This window comes from Sturnus vulgaris, chromosome Z (genome assembly GCF_052056855.1).
Source record: "Sturnus vulgaris isolate bStuVul1 chromosome Z, bStuVul1.hap1, whole genome shotgun sequence".
NCBI classification, from domain to species: Eukaryota; Metazoa; Chordata; class Aves; order Passeriformes; family Sturnidae; genus Sturnus; species Sturnus vulgaris.
In genome coordinates, this window is record NC_142283.1 from 888,804 (window position 1) to 912,997 (window position 24,194).

At 43.3% G+C, this 24,194-nt stretch overlaps 1 protein-coding gene across 1 annotated transcript; it reads right to left on the reverse strand.

Moving 5' to 3' along the window:
- Positions 1-732: 732 nt before the first annotated feature.
- On the reverse strand, positions 733-23,945 carry ACOT12 (acyl-CoA thioesterase 12). The gene is given in 16 exon segments (XM_014889976.2): positions 733-1,280; positions 1,283-1,411; positions 2,185-2,311; positions 3,309-3,437; positions 4,344-4,477; positions 6,276-6,359; positions 7,622-7,682; positions 8,042-8,097; positions 9,215-9,365; positions 9,977-10,096; positions 12,760-12,910; positions 14,714-14,846; positions 16,849-16,950; positions 17,923-17,983; positions 21,200-21,269; positions 23,792-23,945. Coding segments are annotated over 16 exon segments (1,641 nt in total). The 5' UTR covers positions 23,901-23,945; the 3' UTR covers positions 733-1,256.
- Between the last annotated feature and the right edge of the window lie 249 nt (positions 23,946-24,194).

Consider the following 24,194-nt stretch of genomic DNA (forward strand, 5'->3'; position numbering starts at 1 on the left):
GGCTTCTGAGCTCTGGAGGGGGCTGCCCGTGCTGCCAGAGTGAGGTGCTGCATTTATCCACGTGAAGGAAATGCTGATCCAGATTCAGAGCTGGATCTGTGGTTCCTGCTGCTGAGCCAGGAGCTGTGTCTCTCCCTGCATTCCTGCATTGTGGTGAAGCACAGCCCGGTGGTGTGGCTCAGCAGGCAGAGCTGTGCCCAAACAGCCTCAGGCCAGGGGACACTGGAGAGGTGACACCCCTCAGTGCCTGCCCTGCCACGCTTCTCACCTGCAAACTGTGCTGGTGGGTTCTGCAACCTGTAAATAAATGACTGCAGCAGGCTCTGCTCTGGCTGCAGGGCCAGCTGAAGGTGTGCTCACCTGGCAGTGGTGACACTGCAGTGACATCGAGAGGCAGTGCTGCAGCTCTTGTGCTTTGTTCCCCTCAGCCCAGGTCCTCGCCAGGATCCAGATGCTGATGAGCTAGCTCATGGCTCTGAACAGGCCTCCCTGAGCTCAAACAGGAGCAGCAAACACGACAGACACCCCAGCACAGCCCCTGGAGCTGTCCCCTCCAGGGTGATGTGTGTGCTGGTGAAGAGTGCATCCAGGAGTTGCAGTTGTGAGTTGCTGCAGCCTGGCACAGCTAGCACACAGGCTGGAGCTCACAGCTCTCCTGCAGAACGCACCAGCACTGCAGGTGCCTTCTGCACCCCCAAAATACTGTAATGAGATCTGTGGCGAGCCTGGAACCTCAGGAACAATAATTTATTGGGAGTCACAGATAAACAGACAAATAATAAAGTGCAGACATTAGCACACACTAATTGACGTGGGCTGAAATCAGTTTATAAATAATGGGTGTGCAAGGACCTGCACAGCCAGGTCAGAGCACTGGCAAAGCTACTTGGTAGCACTGGTTTCTGCCGATTACAAATATTTTGAAACTGCCTGGATGCCATTCTGTTCAATGTAGCATTAAAATATTGAAATAGTCTTATGAACTACAGCTCTACTGAGCCAAGCTCTGCCTCCATTTATATAAAACTCATTAATGCAATCAGAAGCAGAATCTGTTCCTTAATCTTTTTTAAATTAAAGATTGAATTTAGAGCCTAAGGCCTAAGCTTGGTTTGATAGAAAATGCTTGTACCAGGTATTTTCAGGCTGAAGCCCAATACTGACTACATGATCTGAAGCAAGTAACCTACAGAAGAATGATCGACATCCTTGCAGGAATTTAAGCCAGAACTGCTTGATAATCCTCAGATGTCCCTTCAGAAATCTGTTTTTAACTTCAGCACTCGCTGTCTTTCAGCTCTAAGAACTTTATACATTCCAGAGCAGTGTCTTCAATGGATTTTGATGAGCCAGTAAGATTTGCAGCTAAGTAAGGCATAACTCCTGATGTCACTTGATTGAAGTAACACACCTGTTTGAACAAAAGTAAATGAAACAAAAAGCCTATGGATTGCAAGTTAGCCATTTTTTTGCAGAGCCTGGATGAGTACCATAGTTTTTATGGATGTGAATAGAAGCACACGGTGCTTCTGAAACTGAAGGCAATAATTTTGCAAAAAGCATGCCTTTTCTACAGCACTCCAGTGAGCTGGGTGTCCTCGCTGCTCTCAGATCCTCCAGCATCTGCAGGTAAATGTACAGAGCAGTGCAGCAAGAAACACTGTGTATAACATGTTAAATATGTGGGCTTTGTGAAAAAAGCTGTTGCCTGAAAGAAGGAACTGCAGCCACCAAGAGCTGCTGAAAGTTTTCAGAAATGTGTTTTCTTAAATGGAGAAGTTTTAGCCTTCCCTTGGCGTGGGTCCAGAGACGGGAATCAGATTGTGTGATTCGTGGCATATGAAAGTTCAAGTCAGGAATTTAATTTGAACTAATTCCTTGTCCTGTGTAGTCAGTGAAAAGAGAGACACACCACCAGAGACCAGTGTAATGCACATCCCTTAGAGGTGTGTTTTAGGACTCAGTGAATGACTCTGGAGGGGCAGGGCAGCCTCCAGTGCTCGGTTTAGAGCTCCTTTCTAACAGTTCAGATTGGCCAAAGTTGGGCAAGACAGACTCCACACACGCAGACTGACCTTTTTTAATGGGAGATACTTTGCAGACTGTCAGCTCAGGGTGAAGGGACAGCCGCAGGGCATGGGGCACAGGGCAGGGGGCACAGCTGGGCCCTGCAGGGCTACTCACGGTGCAGGAGCTGCTGCTGCTGCTGTAGATCTGGAACCCAGCACAGAGGATTTCACTCCTGCAGAACTCCGGGCTCGGGGGCATCGCCTCGAGGGTCACGGACCTCACAGCCACCGTGTAGGGCTCCCTGCAGGGCAAGGACAAGCATCACACCCTTCCTCTTGTTAAAAGCGCTCAGGGAAGTGACCACAACGTGTCATTTCCACAGGAGGGCAGAGGAGCTCGCGTGTGTTCATCCCGGCTCAAAGCCTGGGCCCTGCTGAGTCTCAGTGAGGCTTCAGCACGGACTCCAGTCCAGGAGACCTCTGTGCCAGCCAGAGAACAATTCCCCACCTTTTTAATTCACCCTGCTCTCCTAAGCCCACGTTTACAGCATCAGGGAACAGCCCTTACCCAAAGGGTTCACAGTGTGGCCATAATATCCAAACTCATTCAATCCCCTCGTGGAGGGGGAAACCAGCACAGGAAAACAGCACAGAATACTGCCTTTTAGTGCTAACTAGAAGAATTACTGAATGTTAGAAAAGAAGCAGAATAACAAAGGGTAAGATACACCACAAGGTTCCATTTGCCCATGTTTCACTATGTAGGAACAAAAGGAAATCTAACAAAAAATAGTAAAACTTTAAAAAGCAGGGTATGTTAAACTGATAAGTGACTTGGCAGAATTTACTGATACAATAAATGTGTGAGGTTTCCAGCACTTCCTTGACTAAGTAAAAACTCTGTAATTACACAGAATGGGAGTACAAAATCACTTCAAACAAACAAAAAGCAAACTCCCAGCTAGGTGCTTCAACCCACTGACAGGCTCTCTGGGACATGATTTTTTTCCTATTTGCCCATTCAAAATTCTGGTCTATTTGCCCTCCTGGTAGACTACTCCCAAAGAGTCACTATCAAAGAATCCACACTAGACTATGCTAAAAATTTGTGATGATCTGGATTTACTTTATTGCACCTTCACATTGCAATGCAAATTAGCCATCAACAAAGGAATTTCACTCCTAAGAATGTAAAATGCTATCTTTGTCACCCTGTGACAGATCAAGGTCACAGGACTCCAGACTGTGGCCCTCAAGTCTGGAGTAAAAATCTAGAGTTAAAATCAGAGCCATACTCACTGTGGCCTGCAGGGCTGCCTTAGAGACACCAGGATGACGAAGTCTCTGGGCTGGTGGCCTGTCATGGGGGCAGATGTGACGTGGTAGATTTTCTCCTCTTCACTCACAGCCTGCAGAATCTCACACGTCCTGTGAATGCATTTAACACACACGCACGTTTAACAGCAGCTCCTTCAACAAACTCAAGGCCAACGGACTCCATCCTGAAGCTGAACCTTTAATTTTCATGTTCCAGCAGCAAGGCAGAGAGACTGAGAAATTTAGGTTTTCTGCAACACCTCATCAACAGTACTTCCTTAGGTTCTGTTTGTCACAAGCTGTAAGTTATCAGTAGAGTTTTCAGATTTTCAAATATTCCTAAGGTTCCACTTCCACCCTCTGGTAAAAGTCTTTCAGGATGGAATAACTAACTGAAAATGCTTCACCAAATCAAATCAGCATAATTTCAATTCAACTGTCTCTAATGACTATTCTACACCATACAAGGTACATAAAAAACCTGAAAGACCTTTCAGAGCCATTCCAAAACCGGTTTCGAATCATATAGACTTTCAAACATACTATTTTTCTGAAAATATGCATTTTGAAGGACCCCATATCTTGATTTCTTGCTTTGACTGTAGAGTGAAACTCAGCATCATGAGCACAAACATGAAGGAATCCAGGCTTTTCCTTAATTTTAAAAGCGAGCATGCAGAATGTATCCACCTCAGTTCTTACTTTTAGCTTTCTCTTTTTTGACTCGTTTTTGTGTTTTTGTCACTTTTAACATTCACGTCTAGGATTGGAACTAGATTGGAACTCTTTCGCTTAAGAAAAAGATGACCTCTGTCCTATCCCTCTCTTTTGACAGAACACTCTGTATTCTGGAACCAGATTAAGCACAAACCAATTTTTTTAAGTTTGACATTCAAAAATTCTTGCAACACTTTCTTCCTAAGGGGGACAGCGAAGTGCCAGCACATCAGAGGTGTCTGTGTCAGAGAAGAGGGGTGGTCAGGGGGGTTCAGAAGGCAGGGAGGGGCAGGGGCTCACTGGAAGTGTCTGTCCCAGCGCTGGCGGAGGCTGAAGTCGGACAAGAGGGAGAAGGCCACGTGGGATGGGACCTTCACCTGCATCTCCACCTTGAATGACAGCACAGCACCCTCCTCGTGGGTCCAGATCTTCACCTGGGAAAAAAAAAGACGACCACAGAAAAGCAAGACAGCATGTATTAAAACCAAAGGATGATTACTGTAAACATTTAGATGCATAAATGTTATGCACTTGGGAGTTGAGCAGATTTTCTCAGGGGTTCCTGGGAAATGCCACATGCCTTTGTCCAGGAAAATCAGAAATCAGCCACAGCTTGGCCTAGCCCCACTGCCCCTAGGGCAGCCCAGCACTTCCCTTTCCAAAATACCCTCCTTTTTCTCCCTTACTCTCTTCTGTGAAGCAGAGCACCCAAAACTAACGATATTTTGAAACAAAGTAGTTAAAGTCATAGTTTTGTATCTCTTGTCCCACACCTGTACTATACTGTACTGTATACCTTGATTATTTTGGGTCTTTTTCTACTCATAGGCCTAAATCCCAACACAGAGAATTCCAAAGGAATAACTTGGACATAACAATGCAAACACAAAAGGGTCTGGCACCTCCCACAAACCCCATATAATGGAAGAAGATGGGTACAATAGAATGTTTAGAGTTAGAGGATTTTAGTTCCAAATTCATGTGCTTTCTGGCTTCCCAATTCCTGAGAAGTATAACAGATTTTCATTTCCAAGTGATGCAAAATTCCTAAGGTTCATCATCACTGTTAAGATATAGTTTGGTTTGTTTGGTTTTTTTGGCTGCATCAAAAATTAACAATCTTTTTTTTATACTGCATTTCTGCAACAATACAGATTTTGTATTTCTCTGGGTTGGATTCTCTCCTTTATCTTGGAAGAGGAAATAATACCCAGCATAGTCCAGCAAGCACCTTGCTGAAGTAAGGTTTGGTGTGAAATTAAATGCTTAAGAGCTTTAAATACCATCTACAGGAGGTCTGCATCAACATTTCTCTAAGACACAGAACAGAAATCATGTTGTTCTAGGAGTCTTCTAGACTTGAGAAATCACAAAACAAAGCAGGAGGTGCAGCTGTCAAAACTCCTCTCTGCTAAGCGAACATTGGCAAGGCTGGATTATCTCTACAGGCTTACAGGTCTTGTGGTTTTGTGTCAAAGACATTAGAGTGGCATTTTTTACCTTCAAAAACTATCAGTCAGCTTGGGGCCATTCCAGCCGCAGGGAAAAGGGAACAAATCCTCTGCACTTTAGGGTCATTCCCCCTTGTGCTGTCCCTCTCCAGACTCCCTGTAATCCCCCTTTAGGTACTGGGAGGTGCTCCAATGTGTCCCCAAAGCCTTCTCTTCCCCAGGATGAACAACCCCAGTCGTTCTCTCTGGCTGTCTCCACGACTGGTTCCAGCTTGCTTCTCCCAGCACCAGTGCTGTCTGCTGTTTATCTGGCACAGCAGTGTTTACTGGAAGTCTTTAACCACTGGAACACAGATGGCACTGGCAGTTTTGGCATCACTGGAATTCCTTATGATTTGCATCTGCTCTTACTAAAGTATCTTACTGTCTACATGCAAGAGTCACTAAGCAATGTTTCATAGCCTGTGACGCACAGGTCAGACTAAAATAATGCAAAAGTCTTTTATTGTCCTAAAACACCTCTGGATTGACGTGATCTTTGGTAAACTGCCAGTCACTACCCACATGTCAGAAACCGAGCCTTAGCAGATGCCTGATGTCTCTGTGCTGTCTGGAGAACGTGCACTGCCACATGCTAACCCTTGACTTTCTTCTGCTTTTCCTAGCAGCATCTTCCTCTGCTAGAACTGGTTGTCATTGGTCGTTTTGGGTTTATACCATCAATTCACAAACAGGGAGGTGCCTTGCTTTCAGATTTCTGTAATTTCTTTTCTACACTTACATTATCCAGAGTCTTGGTTATGTCCCACCCCGGTTTTCTTGCCAGGTGTGTCAGTGCAGCTATGTTGCTGTAACTCAAATATGCCTGAAACACAAGAAAATGCAGGGGTAAAGGTATACATTTCACTGAACATTGCAAAAATTAGCTGCTCTTTTTTCAATCATTATGCTTTAACTGCAAACAGACGTTTATTTTCCTTATAAGTGAACACACACTTCAGTAGTTTCTGAATTAAAACACTTCCAGTGGCTTCCTGATGCACTCAATGGCTGTTGGCAAAACAATCTTAATTAAAGGACAGCAAAACACTGTTTTCAGCTTCTCAGTTATAAAGGTGTGAAGAACAACTCTGACCACCAGGGAGACAATACAGATAACCTCTCAGACCACTGAACTAATGGTTTTGTCCATCTTTCTCTCAAATAAATAGAATCTACTCGAAAATTAACCTCTTATTTGCTACCAAGCTGGGTCCATCTTGGCAATTGCTTTACACAGCAGGCTCACAGCAAAGAAAGTGCAAATATATCCAATCTTTATGCTTGGCTACAGTGGATGGAGTTCTCATTTAACCACTCTATAAAGAGAATACTGCCTTAGAGTCTTTATGACAGGTTTTGATTTCACAGGAAATAAATCATAATCAAGCCATTTTTATCATTCTGTGCATATTTACATTTGTCGTTCTGGGGAAAAAGAAAGAAAAAAAAGCTGCTTTAGCCACAAAAATTGGACACTGAAACAACATTTAGCTTGTCTATAAATCCACCTAAATTCAGGTTCAACACCATTCACAGGCACAGTCAATGGTCCATCGTGTCCAAACCAGAGACACCTAGTGCAGGGAGTCTGGGAACAAACGTGATTTCACCTCTCATTCCACAGAAGCAAAGTTTGTACTGTTCCAATGTTCATCTCTCTGTTGCTATCTCTCTCTCCACTTTTAGAACTTACTAGATGGTTCCCTCATTGGAATTTTTCAGACATTCCATGGCTGGATAAAGACGAAAAACAAAACCCCAAACTACTTCCTCTGCAGGAGAATTCAGCTTTTATAACAGCTGGGGACACTGAGAGATAAATCTTCAGGAGACTTTAAGGGATCACTTGCATGCATCTGTTTTAAAGACTTTTTTTATCCTTTGTATTGAACTTACTCTTACATCAGTAGTGAATAATCTACTCTCTCTTTTTAGAAAATAAATTTCACTGTGTTACACATTCATCCATTCCTCACAACTGCCACAACATTTCAGAGGGTCCACCTGTATTGCCACAGCCTGAACAGCCGTTTAACACACCCCAAAAAGTGCTCAAATACAGCTTTTTATGAACCTACAGATTACCTGGTTGCTTGTCTCCCAGGCATCAGAGGGCTTGTCTCTTTTAGCAGATAGAATGCATTTTCTAAAACATAATTAAAAAGAGACATAGTAGCATAAATTGGTTCTTTACTTCTGTGTATGCTAAGAAAAATCACTTTCTATAGGCTTATGTGTCTGCTAAATACAGGTACTTTATCAATTTTTTGTTTGCAATAACTGTTTTTTCTTTCCGAGAAAGACAGTGAAACAAAATAACCTCCCGAGCAAAGTAATTTTGAGACAAGTAGCCTCTAATAATTTCAGTGCCACTGAAAACAAAATTACTTATAAATGTAAGCCATAGAAGAGTCATATACATGTTCGGGAGAGTTCAATTATTTTATTTAGAGGATTATAAAATTAAGTTTTCAAAATCAAGATCTGCCAGTGGCCCAGCTATACCTGGTGAGTCGAATCCTCCTCCGGGCAATAGCTCCATGGTACCTCCTCACACCATCCTGCATGAAAATTGAACCACAGAGCAACACATCTCATTATTTTAGGAAAAAGCCTGAAAAAAAAACCAACTAAAAATTATTTATTACAGGCAGGCAAATGTCAGAGCAGTAATGCAAGCAAATGAAGAATAATACTTTGTGCAATGGCCTTTCCACAGGCTAACCCAAGTAAACTGAAGGTTTACTTTTTGCCTTAGCAATATTCTCTGAAATTTGAAAAAAACCCAATGTGATAGAAGAGTTGTATCACTGCAGCTTCCTCCTAAGTGCTTTTTGGTCCTAAAGCAGTGGCAGCTGGGCAGTGCACCACACACATTCTGTTCTTTCTAAATGTGCCACTCACCAAATAAACTGTAACCCAATTTATCATCATCTGATGTTCAAAGCACAAAGGAAAATTTTAATTTTCAACGTCAGTTTCTCCTCTTGGGACAGTCTACAATGGGCAGCACTGAAACTTACTGACCCAGTGAGTACGTAGCACACCTTGATTCATTTGTCTACTTCCCACCCTATAAAAAACAAGGTCCCTGATGTTAAAAAATAATTTCATTTCTGCCTACACTGGCTCTCTAAAATTCCTGTAACTGAAGCAGGGAGATTAGTGACAGGTGTCACCACAGCAAATAATTCAACAATAGCATTCAAAGTGCTTCAAGTGTTTCATGGACCACTTTCAGGGAAACACAAACTGAGATCTCCATGTCAAAGGAACTGAAAAGCCCACCCACCTCATGGCATTTGATTCTCACTGACTTCTTTATTCACTCCATTTCTCGTCTTTGTTAAGAGTTTATAAAAATAGCTATTCACCGAATACTTATAAATTTCATCTACAGTCAGTGGAACTTGCACAAGTCATAGACAAGTGGAAAAATCTCCAAACACATCAGCTGCTTCTTGTCTGCCCATCAACCACAGAATCTCTAGTCATGAGGACTCTCCACTGAGCCTCTCAGTTTTGGAAGACTAAAGCTAACAATAACAAACCTCTCACTGGAGGGCAAACATTCCATTTGGAGCTTTCCTCTCCTGCAAGAAGATGCACTGCAGTGCCCTGCCTGGTCCTTGGCTCCCCAGGAAGGCTGTGGTGACCATGCTGATCCTGAGAGCTCACCTGTGTCGTGGGCTTGACCCTGGGGAAGGTGAGCAGCTCCCCTTTGTCATTCACAGTACTAAAAATGAGGAATGCACTGTTGATGTGCCGTGGCTGGTCCTTGATCCACTCCTCACAGTTGTAAGCCTCAACACGGACACCAACCTCCACACTGAAAGGAAAGTTTAAATAAATTACTGAACTGCCACAGGTGATGCAGAAGCAGCCCTGAGACATGCTGAAAAGGACTGCAGTACCTCCAGGTCTGCAGGAAGCCTGACTCAAATACCTTCTGTAGCATAGCAAATCAGTTACTCAGTCTGGACAGACACACTTCTGAAATAAAATAAAGGATGGCACTAGCTAAATAGCATTAACAAAAATGAGCAATAAATAGAACCCAGATCTGTCAACAAATGCCAAGATGGGGAGATCCTGGCGAGAAGCTGGCATCTTCTGAAGAATCAGATCTCTGGGAGCCACTCACCCCTTGAAAATCCCTGAATTTCAGAGTAATATTTATTGTCTGTATTTGCTGGAGTGGGATTTGGTGATAAATGATCTCTAAACCGAAAGTCAGAGAATAATTTTGACAAACCTCCACTGATAAAAGTGAAACAAAAAAAAGGCACATACAGGCAGTTACAGATATAGACACATCCCTGAAAGTCACACCTGAAAAACAATTAATTCACTAATGAAAATCCTACTGGTGAAACCTGAAACACACAGTGTGGGCTGGTGCTGGAGATGCCAAGGGGGACAAGAGCTGAGGAGCTTTACCTGTTGTGAAAAGTGTTGTTGACAATGGCATTGAAGACCAGTCGGTCACCCACGAAGGACGGCCCCCAGAATTTGAACATGTTGACTGACTTCAGGATGGGGTGTGAACGACAGAGGCGGCTGAAACAGAAAGCCAGAGACAGAGACCAGATCACACAGCTGTGCTACAAGCACAGCCTGCCTTACTGACTACAGGAACAGGATTTGCGGGACCTGAAAGGTCGCTAAATTACACGGATCTATCCCATGTTAGCATGTTCACCTCCAAGAGCATGTAACTCGAGCTTCAGCCATCATAATACCACTTATGTCATGCTGTTTCATTTCCAACACATTTTACAAACACCAATTAATTCTCACTGCTTGAGACTGCCCTCACTTAAAGCCAGACCATGAATCCCTCACCTACAGAGTAACCACTTACCTCACAGTTTCATTAATTTCTGTAGGGCTGCACGGGGGGCAGGCTCTTCTGCAGTGTGAAAATGCCAGACCTTAAAGACTTTAAACAATTAAAGGAAACCTGAGCAGAAAGGCCGAGCACCAGGGACAGTGTCCAAGCAATACCATGTCAGTTTATCTAGTCTTAATATTTGTACTTTTCGCTTGTTTTTAGATGCTCTCTGCTAGTGTGATACGAAATGAGAATTAAAAAACCCTCGCATGGCTACAAGATGCAGTCTGTGCAAACAGAATCTCATTTCCAGGCTCTCTGGAGCAGGCAGAAATCAGGTTTCTTCATCAGCTCTGCATGCAGTCAAAGCCCCTCACTTTCTACTGGGATGTCTGTGCATCACAGGAAGAGGGGACAATACACAACATATGCCATTTATCTTCAGCCTCTGAAGCAACACACTGCTCTCAGTAAGGAGCCCACGTGCACATCTAGGATAGGCTGTTCCATGGTGAAGTTTTCTAAATTTGAAAATACAGTTTTGTAGCACTTCTAGCTTTTAATTCAACTGCACTTTGAAAACTAATGTACCAGTATTGTTAAATGCACACAATTATCTGCAGCTAATTAACTGACTGGTACATCTCTTCAACAGTCTAATACATTTGAATTACTTTGTAATTAAATTAAAATAATTTGCTCTTCTGATTTAAAATGCTAAGCGTTGATTTTATTTACAATGTTCACTCTAAAGATGCAAACACAATAAGGATGAGGAGAGGAACAAATCAGAAATTAGGCTTAAATATTCATTTCTTCCTGGAAAAGTATGTCCTGAGTGCTTTTATTGCAAATATAAGGAATAAGTAGGTATACATCAAGTTCAAGCTAATATTACTAATATTAAAATGGTTTTATTGCTATCTGCAAGATTTTCATGTATTGGACAGCCAAAAAAAGGTGGTGGGGAGGCGAGAAGGAGAGTGAGTAACCTTTAAAATGCCTGCAGAAATTTATTTTTCCAGGATTATCCCTCCTCTTCTGTTCCTCCATCACAGCCTGTGGCCATAGAAACTCCCACCTGGCACCTTGAAAGGTGGGGTCCAACTCTGAGTGGCCTCACGAAAGGTCCATAGTGAGTGTAGTTACTTCTCAAGCAAAAACTACAACATCCCTGTTTTCAACCAGCCTCTCACACCAGCCACTATTCCTGAAATTTTCAACATGAGTAATCACGTTTGACATTAATTAGTTTGAAGACAACTTGCTCAATTCTCCATTTGCTGATGTTTCCCTTCCTTTTACAAATCGAAATGTGTCTCACACTAGGTAAAACTTATCAGATGAAAACAAGTAAATATTCTGAGTCATATTATGGCAAAAATCTGCAACAGTCCCTTCAAGCCACTGGAATTGCACACTGGTAAGGTCAGTGCACTCTGATGTTACTAAAACAAGTTGTTTATCCAACCACTACAGAAAATCTGTTGTTATCAGTACAACCACTGGCTACAAATCAAAACCATATGAATAATGAATGGAGAAGTAATTCAATTATTAAAGATAAAAAGGGAGAACATATCTAACGTCCCTGCAGTGAATTAGGTCACTTGGTATGCAAGGAGAATTCAGACTGAAACTTGAGTGCTGCTTACAAAGAAGCTTTGTACAGTGTCCAGGAACAGGAAGCGAGACAAACAACAGTTTGACTCCAGGGAAGAGGAATTAAATGATTATGTGCCTGGGTCACACTGACAAGCAGCATCACAAAACATACTTTGTTCTTTTTACCTGAAGATGCCCGAGCTCTTTAAACTGCTAAAATTGTTGCAAGCCATCGGATGTGCAACTCAGAAGGCCTGAAAGGTCAAGTGACTTGCTGAGGGTTATGCATCCATTCCGTGCACACACCAACAAAACTGAACCCGTTTATGTGGGTCCTTTTTCTTTAACTTATTTTTCTTCTGGCATCATGAATATCTGCAGACTAAGTTCTAGAAGGCTGTTCATTCTTGGATGTCACTTGATACAGGGTCAGTATTGGTTTTATCCTGATTAAACAAGTAACTTTGTTTTTAAAACACAAGGAGGGCAGGTTTCTGTTCCTGTATCCAGTGTTGGCTTTCTGCAAAGATTCCCAGGAAGGTAACACAGCCTCTTTTGCCCTAGGGTCTGTATGTGTAACAATAATGGCTGAGTCTCAGTGGCATGGCATGCTGTGGGAGATGTACCATGTAAATAGTTCAAAGGCCTCCTGTAATGTGAGGAGGAAGAAAAGTCACAAAGGTCTGTGTCTGTATTCTTCATAAAATAAATCCCTGTGAAACTTTTAACATTACAAGCACATCCATTTAGAACCACATGCAGAGACAATGCTGTAGGGAAGTACCTTGCTGAAATGCTTGCCACTGTCTGCATCCAAGCCATGATCTGGCCACCAAAAGTGTTTCCATGATGGTTTGCATGAGGAGGCAGGACAAGCTCAGTGCTCTGTACGTGAGTATGCTCAGTTGAAACTGCATCTTTCTCTTCACAAGTATCTGAAACACAGCACCAATGTATCAATGAGTGCTTTCAGATGAAAACACGCCCAGTGAAGTGAGCAGTTTGCTTCAGACTCGGTGAAAAGAAGAAAAACACAAAGGCACAGAAGAGCCTTGTGGTTTGCAAGGGAAGCAACAAGAGGCTGAACATTTGCTCTGTTCTCCCAGGAGCTGCTGCTGCCAGCCCTCAGTGCATGCCCACATCCCTGGGCCAGGGGCAGTTCCTGTGTCCCTGTGTCCCTGTGTCCCTGTGTCCCTGTGTCCCTGTGTCAGGGTCAGTTCCAGCTCCCAAAGCCCCAGGGTGTGCTGTTCAGGGTGTTCAGGGCTGCCAGCACAGCCCCATCAGGAGCTGACAGAGCAGTTCAGCACCGACCCAAATGTCTGTCCAAGACTGCACTGTGTGTGATGGGCACCTGTACAGACGTGTTCAATTAAGGTTAGAGCAGGACACGATTATTTCATCTTGTTACAAAGTTTGTGATTGCCTGAGACAACACCAAACAGAGGAGACAAATGAGGATCAGAACCAGTGATCACCCTGTACTACCCGAGCATTTCTGATGTCACTTTCAAGTGTTTAGCCATGCATCCTCACTCTAATCTCAATTCTTTTCAGTGATTGTTTCACAGCAAAGGATTTAGGCATGAGATTACATCAAGTAATTTTAAAAGTGCCTATCTGTGCTGCCTGACCTGAGTGGTACTTTTGACTTATGCCACAATTAACTAACTTTGTGATTATGTAAGCGTGTGGAAACATATGACTAACCTGTACTTTGGACCCACTCAAGGTGTTCCCTAAGATCCACTCGTCAAATAAACCTCACTTTCAGGGTATGATTTGTACACATACTGCTACCTAGCAGCCTTTACACACAATGTTCTCTCTTCTCCCACTCTGCTTGCTCTGTCTCCTTAAGGAGGTGAATTAGTGCTACAATATCCTTCAAAGAAGTTTCCAGGAAAGGCAGTGGAGACAAAACCCATCAACCTCTGATTTGTCACTCAGGTTATTAAACTGTACCCTGTGAGACAGCTACCATGAAGAAAAATAGCTTGTTTTCTTGTACCAAACAAAACTCTTCAGTTCTATGAAGTCTTACTAAACTGTTAAGGCTAGATCTTTGTTTATAACAGGTTTAATCTCTCCTCAGTAAAACCACATAATGCCTGTTATTTATACATGGAGCTACAGCTCAGACTTTCCAAATACCAGCATATTTTCTGAACTGCTCTGAGTAATTTCTTTTGTGCAGGAACACAACTTTTGAGCACAACTTTCTTTAAGAACAGAAATTACTACCATAAATAAAGAACCTGTTTCTTTGCTCAGCTTTTCTAACTTTTTTACCTCTTTTGACCTCCATGTAATGAAACTTCTGCTTGTTGGGAATCATCTTGGGACATAAACATAGTTCTGACTTTGCTTTCTGGCAAAGACATGGCCTGAGTGAATTTCATGCCTCTGTCTATATCACAGCTGGTGTTACAGAAGTTTACTGCAGAGTGACCTATGAAACCACACACAGAACCTACGTGAAGATCTGCATTTCACATCTATACAATGCATATATTAGCCTTCAACCCTGCATTTTTAAATCTGGAATTTCTGGGAGACAAAGAAAATGCCACTCTATTAGAAAAACTGCCTAACATGCCTGTGGCACCTGTGGCCACAAATCTGGCACAGACTTTTCTACCTGACATCACAACCCAGGGAGATGTTTTGTCTCCTTTCTTCCTTCCTTCCAGCTGCCCATACATGTTTGTTCCACCTTCCATGCTGACTACAGCAATCACCTTCCTTATTGCTCTCCTGCATCAGCTTCTGGAAGACCTGGACATAGCCCAGACGGATTCTTCTCCTCTCAATAGCCAGGCTGTGCTCCAGGTGGTCTTCTGCAGACAGAAGCTCCACAGGTTTTAACTCAACCTGGGCAAAAGGAGAGGAAAACAACACAACAGCTCTGAATGTCACAATCCTAACAAAGCGCACTTTGAACTTAAAATGGCATCAGCATTTTCTACAACTTTTTGCTATCAGTTGTCCAAGATGACAAGTTTATTAATACTACAAGCACAGAGTCTAAAGCTCAAGAGATTCTGCATTATCCTTTATTAAATATAAATCCTATATATATCCTATATAAATATATATATCCTTTATATATCCGTTATTGAAACTCAATGGCAAAGTGCTTTCAGCTTTTAAATACAAACATCCATAAAAGCACACAGCGTTCATTTAAGAAAAACGGACATTAAGATAGTTCTCAGGTAAGAGAAAAAAAAAGACAGGAAAAGATAAACTTAATATGACTGTTTGAGGATAAAATTTTTGAACCAGAAAAATAATTCAGTTGCATTGCTCAGTGGCGTCAGTGCAAATTCCTGTGTATCTCAGCTCAATGACTAATTGCATCCAAACCTATACTAGCTTAAGAAAATTACTACATTTGGATAATTACAGCACAGGTGTCACTGACCAATCACTTGTCAGATTTGTCTAGAAGGCCCAGCCTCAGAAACGTTAAAATAATGCACAAAGCAGTGCACCAAAGACAAATTCAACATTTTGTGTCTTGCAGTGCTGCCACTAATGTTTCTCAGCTTTTGACTCTTCCCTCTAACCCTCTTGCAGATTCACTGCCTCCTTTCCAGTCCTTTTCCAGAGCTTCCTAGATTTTCCCAGAGGTCCAGTTAAAACATTTAGATGGTGGGTATATTGAGATTCTCTCTGTACAGCTTTACAAACAGTTGTTCAGAAAAGTGGATTTGAAAAAACTATTCTTCAGTGTCTCTGAGACTTTAGTTTGTGATGGAATTTGAACTGAACTCTCAAACTCCCTCTGGGACATTCCTGTCTTAAGCCTAATCTTAGTTAATCATCACCAATTTAATCCTGAATTAATCTCTCCAGAAATCTGGGGAAGAGGTAAACAGGTTGATGTTATGAATATGATATCAAACAAACAATTCTAGCTTGATAATATTTTAGTACTGTCAGGGTAGCAATTTAGCCATTAGACAAGAGCTGGGCTTTAGTTGTAGTAAAACTGCTCCAGTCTGTTTCTTCTCCAAAGTGTGCCACATCCTCACAGAGGAGGAAGCAGTAGTGACTGGATGTATTAATTGCTCATGGGATGACTCTGCCAGTCTCTAGTGGATGTTTAGCAGCCAGATGTGCTGTCATTAACACATTCAGTGAGACAGGAAAGTCGGATCCATGATGCTAGTTGCAATCAAGAAAGTAGAATTTCACATGCAAAAGAGTTTATTAAGAGAGTCTGAGGAGTGTTTGGCCTTCCTCACAATAAAACTAAAAGGACTGTGCCTGTCTGGCACAGTGATGTGAAGGCCAATGGTACCGTGACTGATTTCCAAACACCTCCAGAGAGCCAAACACTGGGGAGAAGAAACAGCCCTGGCGTGAAAACTAATCAACATAAATGGCTTCCAATTTAGATTGGAAGTGAGCTTAAAAATAATGTATTCTGTCTGAACAGTGATGTCTGAACAACCTTCCCAAGAGGAGAAATGAAGGATAAAAAATCCCACCGGGGAATCAACTTCTGAAAAGAAGAGAGAATCACAAGGATCTCTCTTCCACTGCTTGCCTCTGTCAATACTGTAGCCCTCACAAAGACCCCACTTCTATAATGAGCAAATGTGCAATAGGAAATGGAAATAATAGTAATACTACTACTACTACTACTACTACTACAGTAATAATAATAGTAATAACAACAACCTAACCATGTCAGAGCAGTGAAGTGGAAAAAGAACACCAAAAGCCTTTCTGAAGTCAGGACTTCATGCTTTTTTCCTGTCATTGATCAGAACAAAGTGTTTCTGCTGTGTTTCACAATTGGAAAAGTTGGGTTATTTCACAGAAACTCAGTCACTCCAAGCCGAGAAGAAAACAGGAAGAATACCTTTCCAGCACCAACTGGTTTGGCCACGTATGTTGCATATGCCACACTCACAATCTTTTCAGCATTAGTCAAAACATCCTGTACAGTCACCTTGATGCCAACCTAAAAGGAAGAAGGTGGTGGAGGAAGGAGACAAAAAAGGTATTTACATCATTGTCAACTGATTTGAGACAAATCAGTGCAGTTTTCATCAGTCCCTTACACCTAAAAGGACAAAAGGTAAAAAACCTGCTCCAATCATACTTCTCTGGTCATCAAGGTATTAACTCAGCTCTGAAAGATTTTTTAGTACAACTTTTTAGTACAAGAACTTTAATGTTTGTTTAGCATCACTTGTAGGGTAAAATTACAAACACAGGAAAGACATTTGGATGTAGTTTTATGAATATTTCCTTCCATTTACGTCTGTGGCATTTGGAGTTCCCATCTGAATCAGTTTCTAAGATCTGTACATGCAAAAAAATAGAGGTGCAAACACAATGGAACACTTGAACGTGGAACAGTGGATTTGATCCTGTGGCATAGGTCTGACATACATAAAAATTCTGGTTTTTTCTAATTTTCAGAAACTTTTGGAAGACATTAGCTGTGAGATGCATCACTCCCACTAATTATAATGGGAATTAGACATAAGCACAATGCACAAAAAGCACCCCCAAAGTTCAGTTCTGATTTGAAGTGACTGGGCAAGGCATTGCATCCTTACTACGTTTTGAAGATTAACATCATGTGTACTCCTGAGAGATAACATTTGTATCAGAAGTTTTAAAAATGCTTTGAACTCCACCTGTTCAGTGGATCTGGCCTGGACCAATATCACCTATCCCATCCTGTCCACTGCACCTCCCAAAGGCTTTAATTCTTTTGGACCCAGTTGCTATTCTGACATGGATTATTTTACAGGAAACACCAAATTGTAACACTCTGAAAGCAGTGCCATTAGGCAGTGTTATTGTTCAGATATCTGCAAATATCTGGAACAAATAAACCTGGGCTCAAGCTGTGTTCCTCTGCTGCTCCCACCTCTGCTCTATTCCTTAAATATCTTTAGAAAAAAGAGTGATTATTTCTTACCTCCATGCTGGTTTTGAATGCTCTGTTCACCTTTGTTTTGATGGCAATAATTTGTCCAACCCTGTTAAGAAGAGTAAGACCTAATAGCATGCAAACATGCAGCTTTATAAGGGCTTGAATCTGCCTCTCTGTGTACTCCTAAAAGTACCGAAGAACATCTCATTGATCAGTCTGTGTCTTCCACACTGCACTGAAAAACCACTGAAAAAAGTGAATTTTTCACTGTTTTCAATTTAACACTGTTACTCACCAGTCAGATTGGGTCAGTAAAATTACAGCCACTCAGAGATCTTGATAACCTTAATGGCAACATTCCTTCTCTCTGCTGGTGCCTGCATGACAGCAGGTGTGCTCCAGGTACACCCAGAAATTCTGGCTTTTGCTCAAAAGCACATCCTGCACCAAATCAAGGAGTACATCTAGCTGCAAAAGCACTCAGACACACTCCACCTGTGCACCTCTGGCACACAGGTATGTGCACATGAGATAACCCCAGGACAAAAAGTGCTCTTGGACATCTTTAAAGGATGGGGAAAGAGTTAATGTTCCAAGTCTTGACCAAGAACAGGATTGCCTGTCCCTCTGAAAACTACTCTTCCCCTTTTACCAACATAAAATATCTAAGCAGAATTTTTATTGTATTATCTAGTGTGATTTCACTGCATTATGTATTATTTTTGTTATATTTTTTTAATTACATTATTTATTTTATTATCTTTTAAATTCTCTTTATTGTATCTTCAAAAGAAATTTAAATGAGGAAATATTTTCTCTCCTGGTGGAATTCCTAAATGCTCCATGTTGACAACAGGAACAAACTTTGTTTCCAAACCCCTCAAATCCCAACCCTAAGCTATGCTGAGAAGGAAGGCAGTTTGCCCTGGAGTTCTCCCACTGAGCAGGAAGCAAAAGGACACAACGTGCAGGGTAAGCCAGAGCCACAGCCAAAACAGAAGGGTGTCAGGCCACTGCCTCCAGGGAATTCAAACTGAGCTACAAATGCTGAAAAGCAGTCCTGGGGCAAGCAAAGTGGAGCTATTTATAGCCAAGACTGAAGTAAAATTTAACTCAGACCACTTGGGTACTGACAAAACATTCTCAGCAAAGGATTTTGCACAGTTATTTAAAATATTTAAATAAATATTTTAAATATTTAAATAAACCCCAGTTTATTTAAAATAATAATAATAATAGCTTCCTAGTTTAAATGAATGAAGCTTTGACATTTAAAGGTAAATAGACTTACTTAAATTGCTTATTCCACTGCAAAACTAGAATGGGAAACAGGAAATAAGAAACCTGCTCCTTCACAGGACCTGACAGGAACATCAAACTACACAGCAATTTTCTCTTTCCTGTTCACACCTAAGAACACAGGTGGCAACCTTTGGGTGGGCAGGGCAGGGGAAATGGTCAGTGGAAAGAAGTGTCCATCTGCAGGTGCACAGCCCTCATTAGCTTCTGCAGAGGATGCTCAGAGGCAGTTCTTGCATTGTTCATTGCAAAGAAAAAGCAGAAGTGTTAAGGCAGTGGTTCCCCAGCCACCAGCTCCCTTCCAGAAAGGAGAGTGCTCAGAACTACAGATATGCAGGGACAGGAATCACACACCACCACACTTCCACTTTAAACTGTCAGAAACTTACTGAATGAAACTGTCAGAATGAGCTGACTGCGATTCACATACAGAACACTCATAAAATTTAAATAAATGTAATTTAAAATTAGATGTAATGGAAAATCAGTACCACTGAACTGCTGTGTATTACAAGAAAAGGAAGAGGTGATCATGGAATAAATCTAAGTTTTGAACTATATGGATTTGTGACAATTTCTGTTTACATCTCAGCTGAAATGAGCACAGAAGACTTAATCCTTGCAGAAGATTTAGTAACCTGGTTTAGGTAAATAAACCTTACAGCAAGTCACTTATTTAAAAAACATCTTATTAATTTATCAGGGAGAGCAACAAGAACTCTTTTATTTATGCAACCTGAATTAGATCTGGCAAAATTTAGAAAATTGCACAGTAAGCTGCAAGAAGGATGTTAGGGATGACCTGACAGAGAAAAATAATTTCTTAAATGATTTCTTTCACAGTTACAAGATTTGTACCCGAAATTCTTGTAACAAATGAAACATTGGTATTACAGGTGAAATAAGAACTAGAAATATTTGGAAACAAAATTGGAATGAAAAGTATTTTCATCAGATTCCAGAAGCTCCGTTCTGCTCTCAAGAAACAAGACAAAAAAGTGCTCTGAAGCTACTAAGTGTGAAGTATTACACCTGAGAGGGAAACATTACCCTGATTTCGATTAGTTTTCACAGGCAGGGTGTTTTCCTAAGGACAAAATTAAAAACACAGAGCAATTCCAGGCAGGACAAACATTCAATATTGTGAAACAGACCAAGAAATTCTCTGTGGAGTTCCAGATTTGGTATGATCGTGTTCTCTGTCACTTACACTAAGGGACACTGCTCTAACAGTCTGAAGTGTGAGTGGGTGCTTATTTTACATTTATGCCATGAACAGGTTTAAACAGCCATCAGCTGCACCTCTGGCAGCCAGTGCTGCTTTGTTCACAGCCACAACTGCATGTGCACTGCTCTGTGCTGCCAGGTCTATCCCATAGAACCACTCATTAATTCCCAGGTTGCACTGTGCACACCCACACAAAACCCACAAAGCCGCGGGTTTGGTTTGGTAAAGATATAGTTTAGGAATAAAGGTTCTATTTCCTCTTACAGTGTTTTTTATCCCACTGAAAAGCATGAAAAATGGTTGAAACAAATTCAGTCCTGTGTTATCTTGTAAACCCCGTGGATTCAGTGCTCAGTGAATGTAAAACATTTCTCTTTTTTCTAGAAGAGCTGAAAGAAAAAGTTGTTAGGAAATGAACCAAAAGGGAACTTGCAACAATAAAACACTAATAACAGTAAGTTTTATAGATACGTGTTCCTTATTTAACAGAGATAAGCAATGGCCTGCAGCCATTCACTACAGCCAGAGAGCACTGGGGCATCAGTTTCTCACCAGGCATCTCGATTGCCCAGTCAAGGTAACAACAGCTTATTTCTGTCCTCTGGAATGGATCTGTGCTCTGGGTGGGTCAGGCTATCACAGGTAGAATAAAACAATTTTGAGACTTAGCCCTGTGACTGCGGTGAGTTCACGAGTGTGCTATCTCCCATTTTATAATGCCTGGGTTTGTTTATCTCTGCCAAATAAGAATCTCCAGAATGAAAACATCTGACTGCTGTCAGCTGGTTTGTATACCTGGCAGCCTCTTCAAACTGAATGTCATCCATGGACGCTGTCACGCAGGACACCCCAGCATGTTTCTCAGCTTCAAAAGAGACACAGGGGCACACAGTTACCACTCTGCACCTGCACGGAGCTATTCACCTGTGGGCTGGTGCCTGATACGCAGGGACTGCACACAGCAGGTCCTGCTTCTTCCTGTGAACACCATAATGCAACTCTGCACTGCGCCCCTTAGGAAAAAAGAGAGCTGAATAAGATTAAAGTTAATATTTTTTATCATGATTTTGTTGTAAAGGGTGTTTGTATTTATGGGTGGGTAACATCAGGAGACCAGATTAGATGATAGCAACTATCTTACTCAGTTTGAAAACCTCTACTGAAGGTCTTTGTCTAAAAATGAGCATTCTGGTGAGAGAGCCTTAACAAGCATTTTGAAAGACAGAAAGAGCCACAAAGCGTTAGCAAGCTCACAGAAAGCTCATCATTCTCCCTCAAAACAGTATGTCATGAGCATCAGCTAGGGCAATCCAGTGGGGAAGGTGTATGTCAGCTGAGGATTCTGAGACACAGGAGAAAAACCTGCTTAGTAGTAGGTAAAAACCTTAGCTTATTAGTGCAGTCACAACGGTGGACAGCAGCTAAGTAGTTGTCCTTAGTGCTGCACCAAAAATGCAGGAATTACATAAAACAAAGACAAACAAGATTTTAAAAATTCAAAACCAGAATTCACCTGCTGTGAAATATTTTTACCCAAATTTGAACTGTTGTTCATCTCCCTGGAATGCATTTGGCTGTGAAAAAGAACGCACGCTTCTTGTATTAATTATGAAAGCTAATCTGGAAAAGATAAACATCTGATTTACTGTTAATATTTAATCGCCTGATAGTTAAGTTTTTATAGCAAGTTATTATCATATTTTATTTGACCATAGCACCCAGAGCTTCCAGTCAAAAGGTAGATCTCCAGTGAACTAGGAGCAGTACAAACACAGAGAACCTCTGCTCCAAAGTCCTGAGTGACAGAGGCAGGAGAGGGGACCAGCAGGGAGCCTGGAAAATAGCCCTGCACAGTAGGCAGGAGCTCTCACTCCCAAGCAGCCCCGTAATTTTAGTGAGCATCACAAGAGGAGCTCAGAGAAATCAGAGGTTTCGTATCAATACCTGAAGGGTTCCGTTTGAAAATACGAGGGGAAACCGCAAAAAAAAAGCACTGCTGAGGGTTAAAACATGAAGAGATGAAATGGAATCACTCCCCTATGAGCCTGAGAGAAGAGGCTTGCTCGTTCGGGGGAGCTGCCCCAGGCGAGGCGGTCCTGGGTGCCGGTGGGAGCCCCGCTCGGGCAGCCCACGGTCACCGCAGAGGAGACAGCCAGCCCCGCACCCCGGTACCCCGGTACCCCGGTACCCCGGCAGGAGCCACGGAACGCCGCCAGCCTCCTTTGGGCTGCTGGTGCATGCACCGGGAGCGCAGCTCGCTGCCAGGCTCTCACCCTGCTTCCCTTGCCGCCTGCACAAATCACTTCTAAAAGTTAGCGAGGGGGTTTTTGAGAAGCTGTCGAAGCCGAGATGCTCTGCACGCTGGTTGGATTCGTGGCTGTTCCACAGAATCCCAAAATAGTTAGAGCTGGAAGGGTCCTCCGGAGACCATTTAGTCCAATCCCCTGCCAAGGCAGTGGCACCTCTCCTTCTTTTTGGCACATGCATGCCAATAGTCTTAAATTAGTACTTTTCTTCCTTCTCTTACTTATCTTTTTCCCCACCTCTTCCCTTCTGCTGCTCCTTTTTTAACTTCTCCTCATCCTCACATTCCCATCACCTTCCTCGCTCTCCCGGGCCATCTGACGCCTCACTCTCGTGGTGTCTGTTCCTAACTGGACCCCAAATCTCCTGGGCTCCTCGAGAGAGATGTGGAGCTCCTGGAGCGGGTCCAGTGAAGGCTACCAACATGACTGGGGGACTGGAGCATCCTCCTCACGAGAGATCTGGGTCTGCTCAGCCTCGGGAACAGATGGGTGAGAGGGGATTCATCCATGTGTACGAATATCCAAAAGGGTGTCAGAGCTTGGAGCAGCCTCTGCTCGCTGGTGCCCAGCAATGCGACGTGAGACACAGGGCAGAAAATGATGCCCAGGAAGCTCCACCTGAACATGGAGCTGTAGCAGGGGAGGTTCAGGCTGGATTTTGGGAGAAGTTTCTTCCCCCAGAGGGTCGTGGGGCACTACCCAGGCTGCCAGAGCTCCAGGAGCGTTTGGACACTGCTCCCAGGGGTGCACAGGGGGATTGTTGGGGTGTCGGTGCAGGGACAGGGGTTGGACTGGGTGATTCCGGTGGGGTATTCTGTCATTTTACGGTGAAGAACTTCTTCAGTGAGCACTGGATCGGATTGCCCAGAGAGGGTGTGCAGCGGAGCTCCCCGGGCCCGTCCCAGCAGTGTCTGTACGCGCCCCTGTGCCCCGAGCTCTGGGATAACCCCGATAAGGGACAAGATGACCACAGTGACCCCTTCCACCCTGCCTCACCCACCCTGTGACCCAGTGCAACCTCCGAAGCCCTCTCTCCCTTCCAGGGGATGAAACCGTCCCTCAAGTTTCCCTCTGGCCGTACCTGCCAGGCAGGCGGCGGCGTCCATCCATCGCAGCAGCGGCCCCGCGCCCAGCTCGCCGCGGGGCCCGGCGTGGGCCGGCAGCACGGCCTGGCACATGCACACAGCCATGGGCGAACACTGGCCCCGCTCCGCCCGGCACCGCGGCCAGCGCCGGCCGCCGCCTCCGCCTCAGCCTCGGCCTGGGGCGGGACCGGCCCGCCCGCGGCCGCGCCACGGGACCGAATGGGCCCCGCCAGCCTCCTGCGGGGCGGGACGGCTGAGGGGAAAGGGGAGACGGAGTGAGGGGAAAGGGGGGACGGGTGAGGGGAAAGGGGGGACGGGGTGAGGGGAAAAGGGGGACGGGATGAGGGGAAAGGGGAGACAGAGTGAGGGGAAAGGGGGGACGGGTGAGGGGAAAAGGGG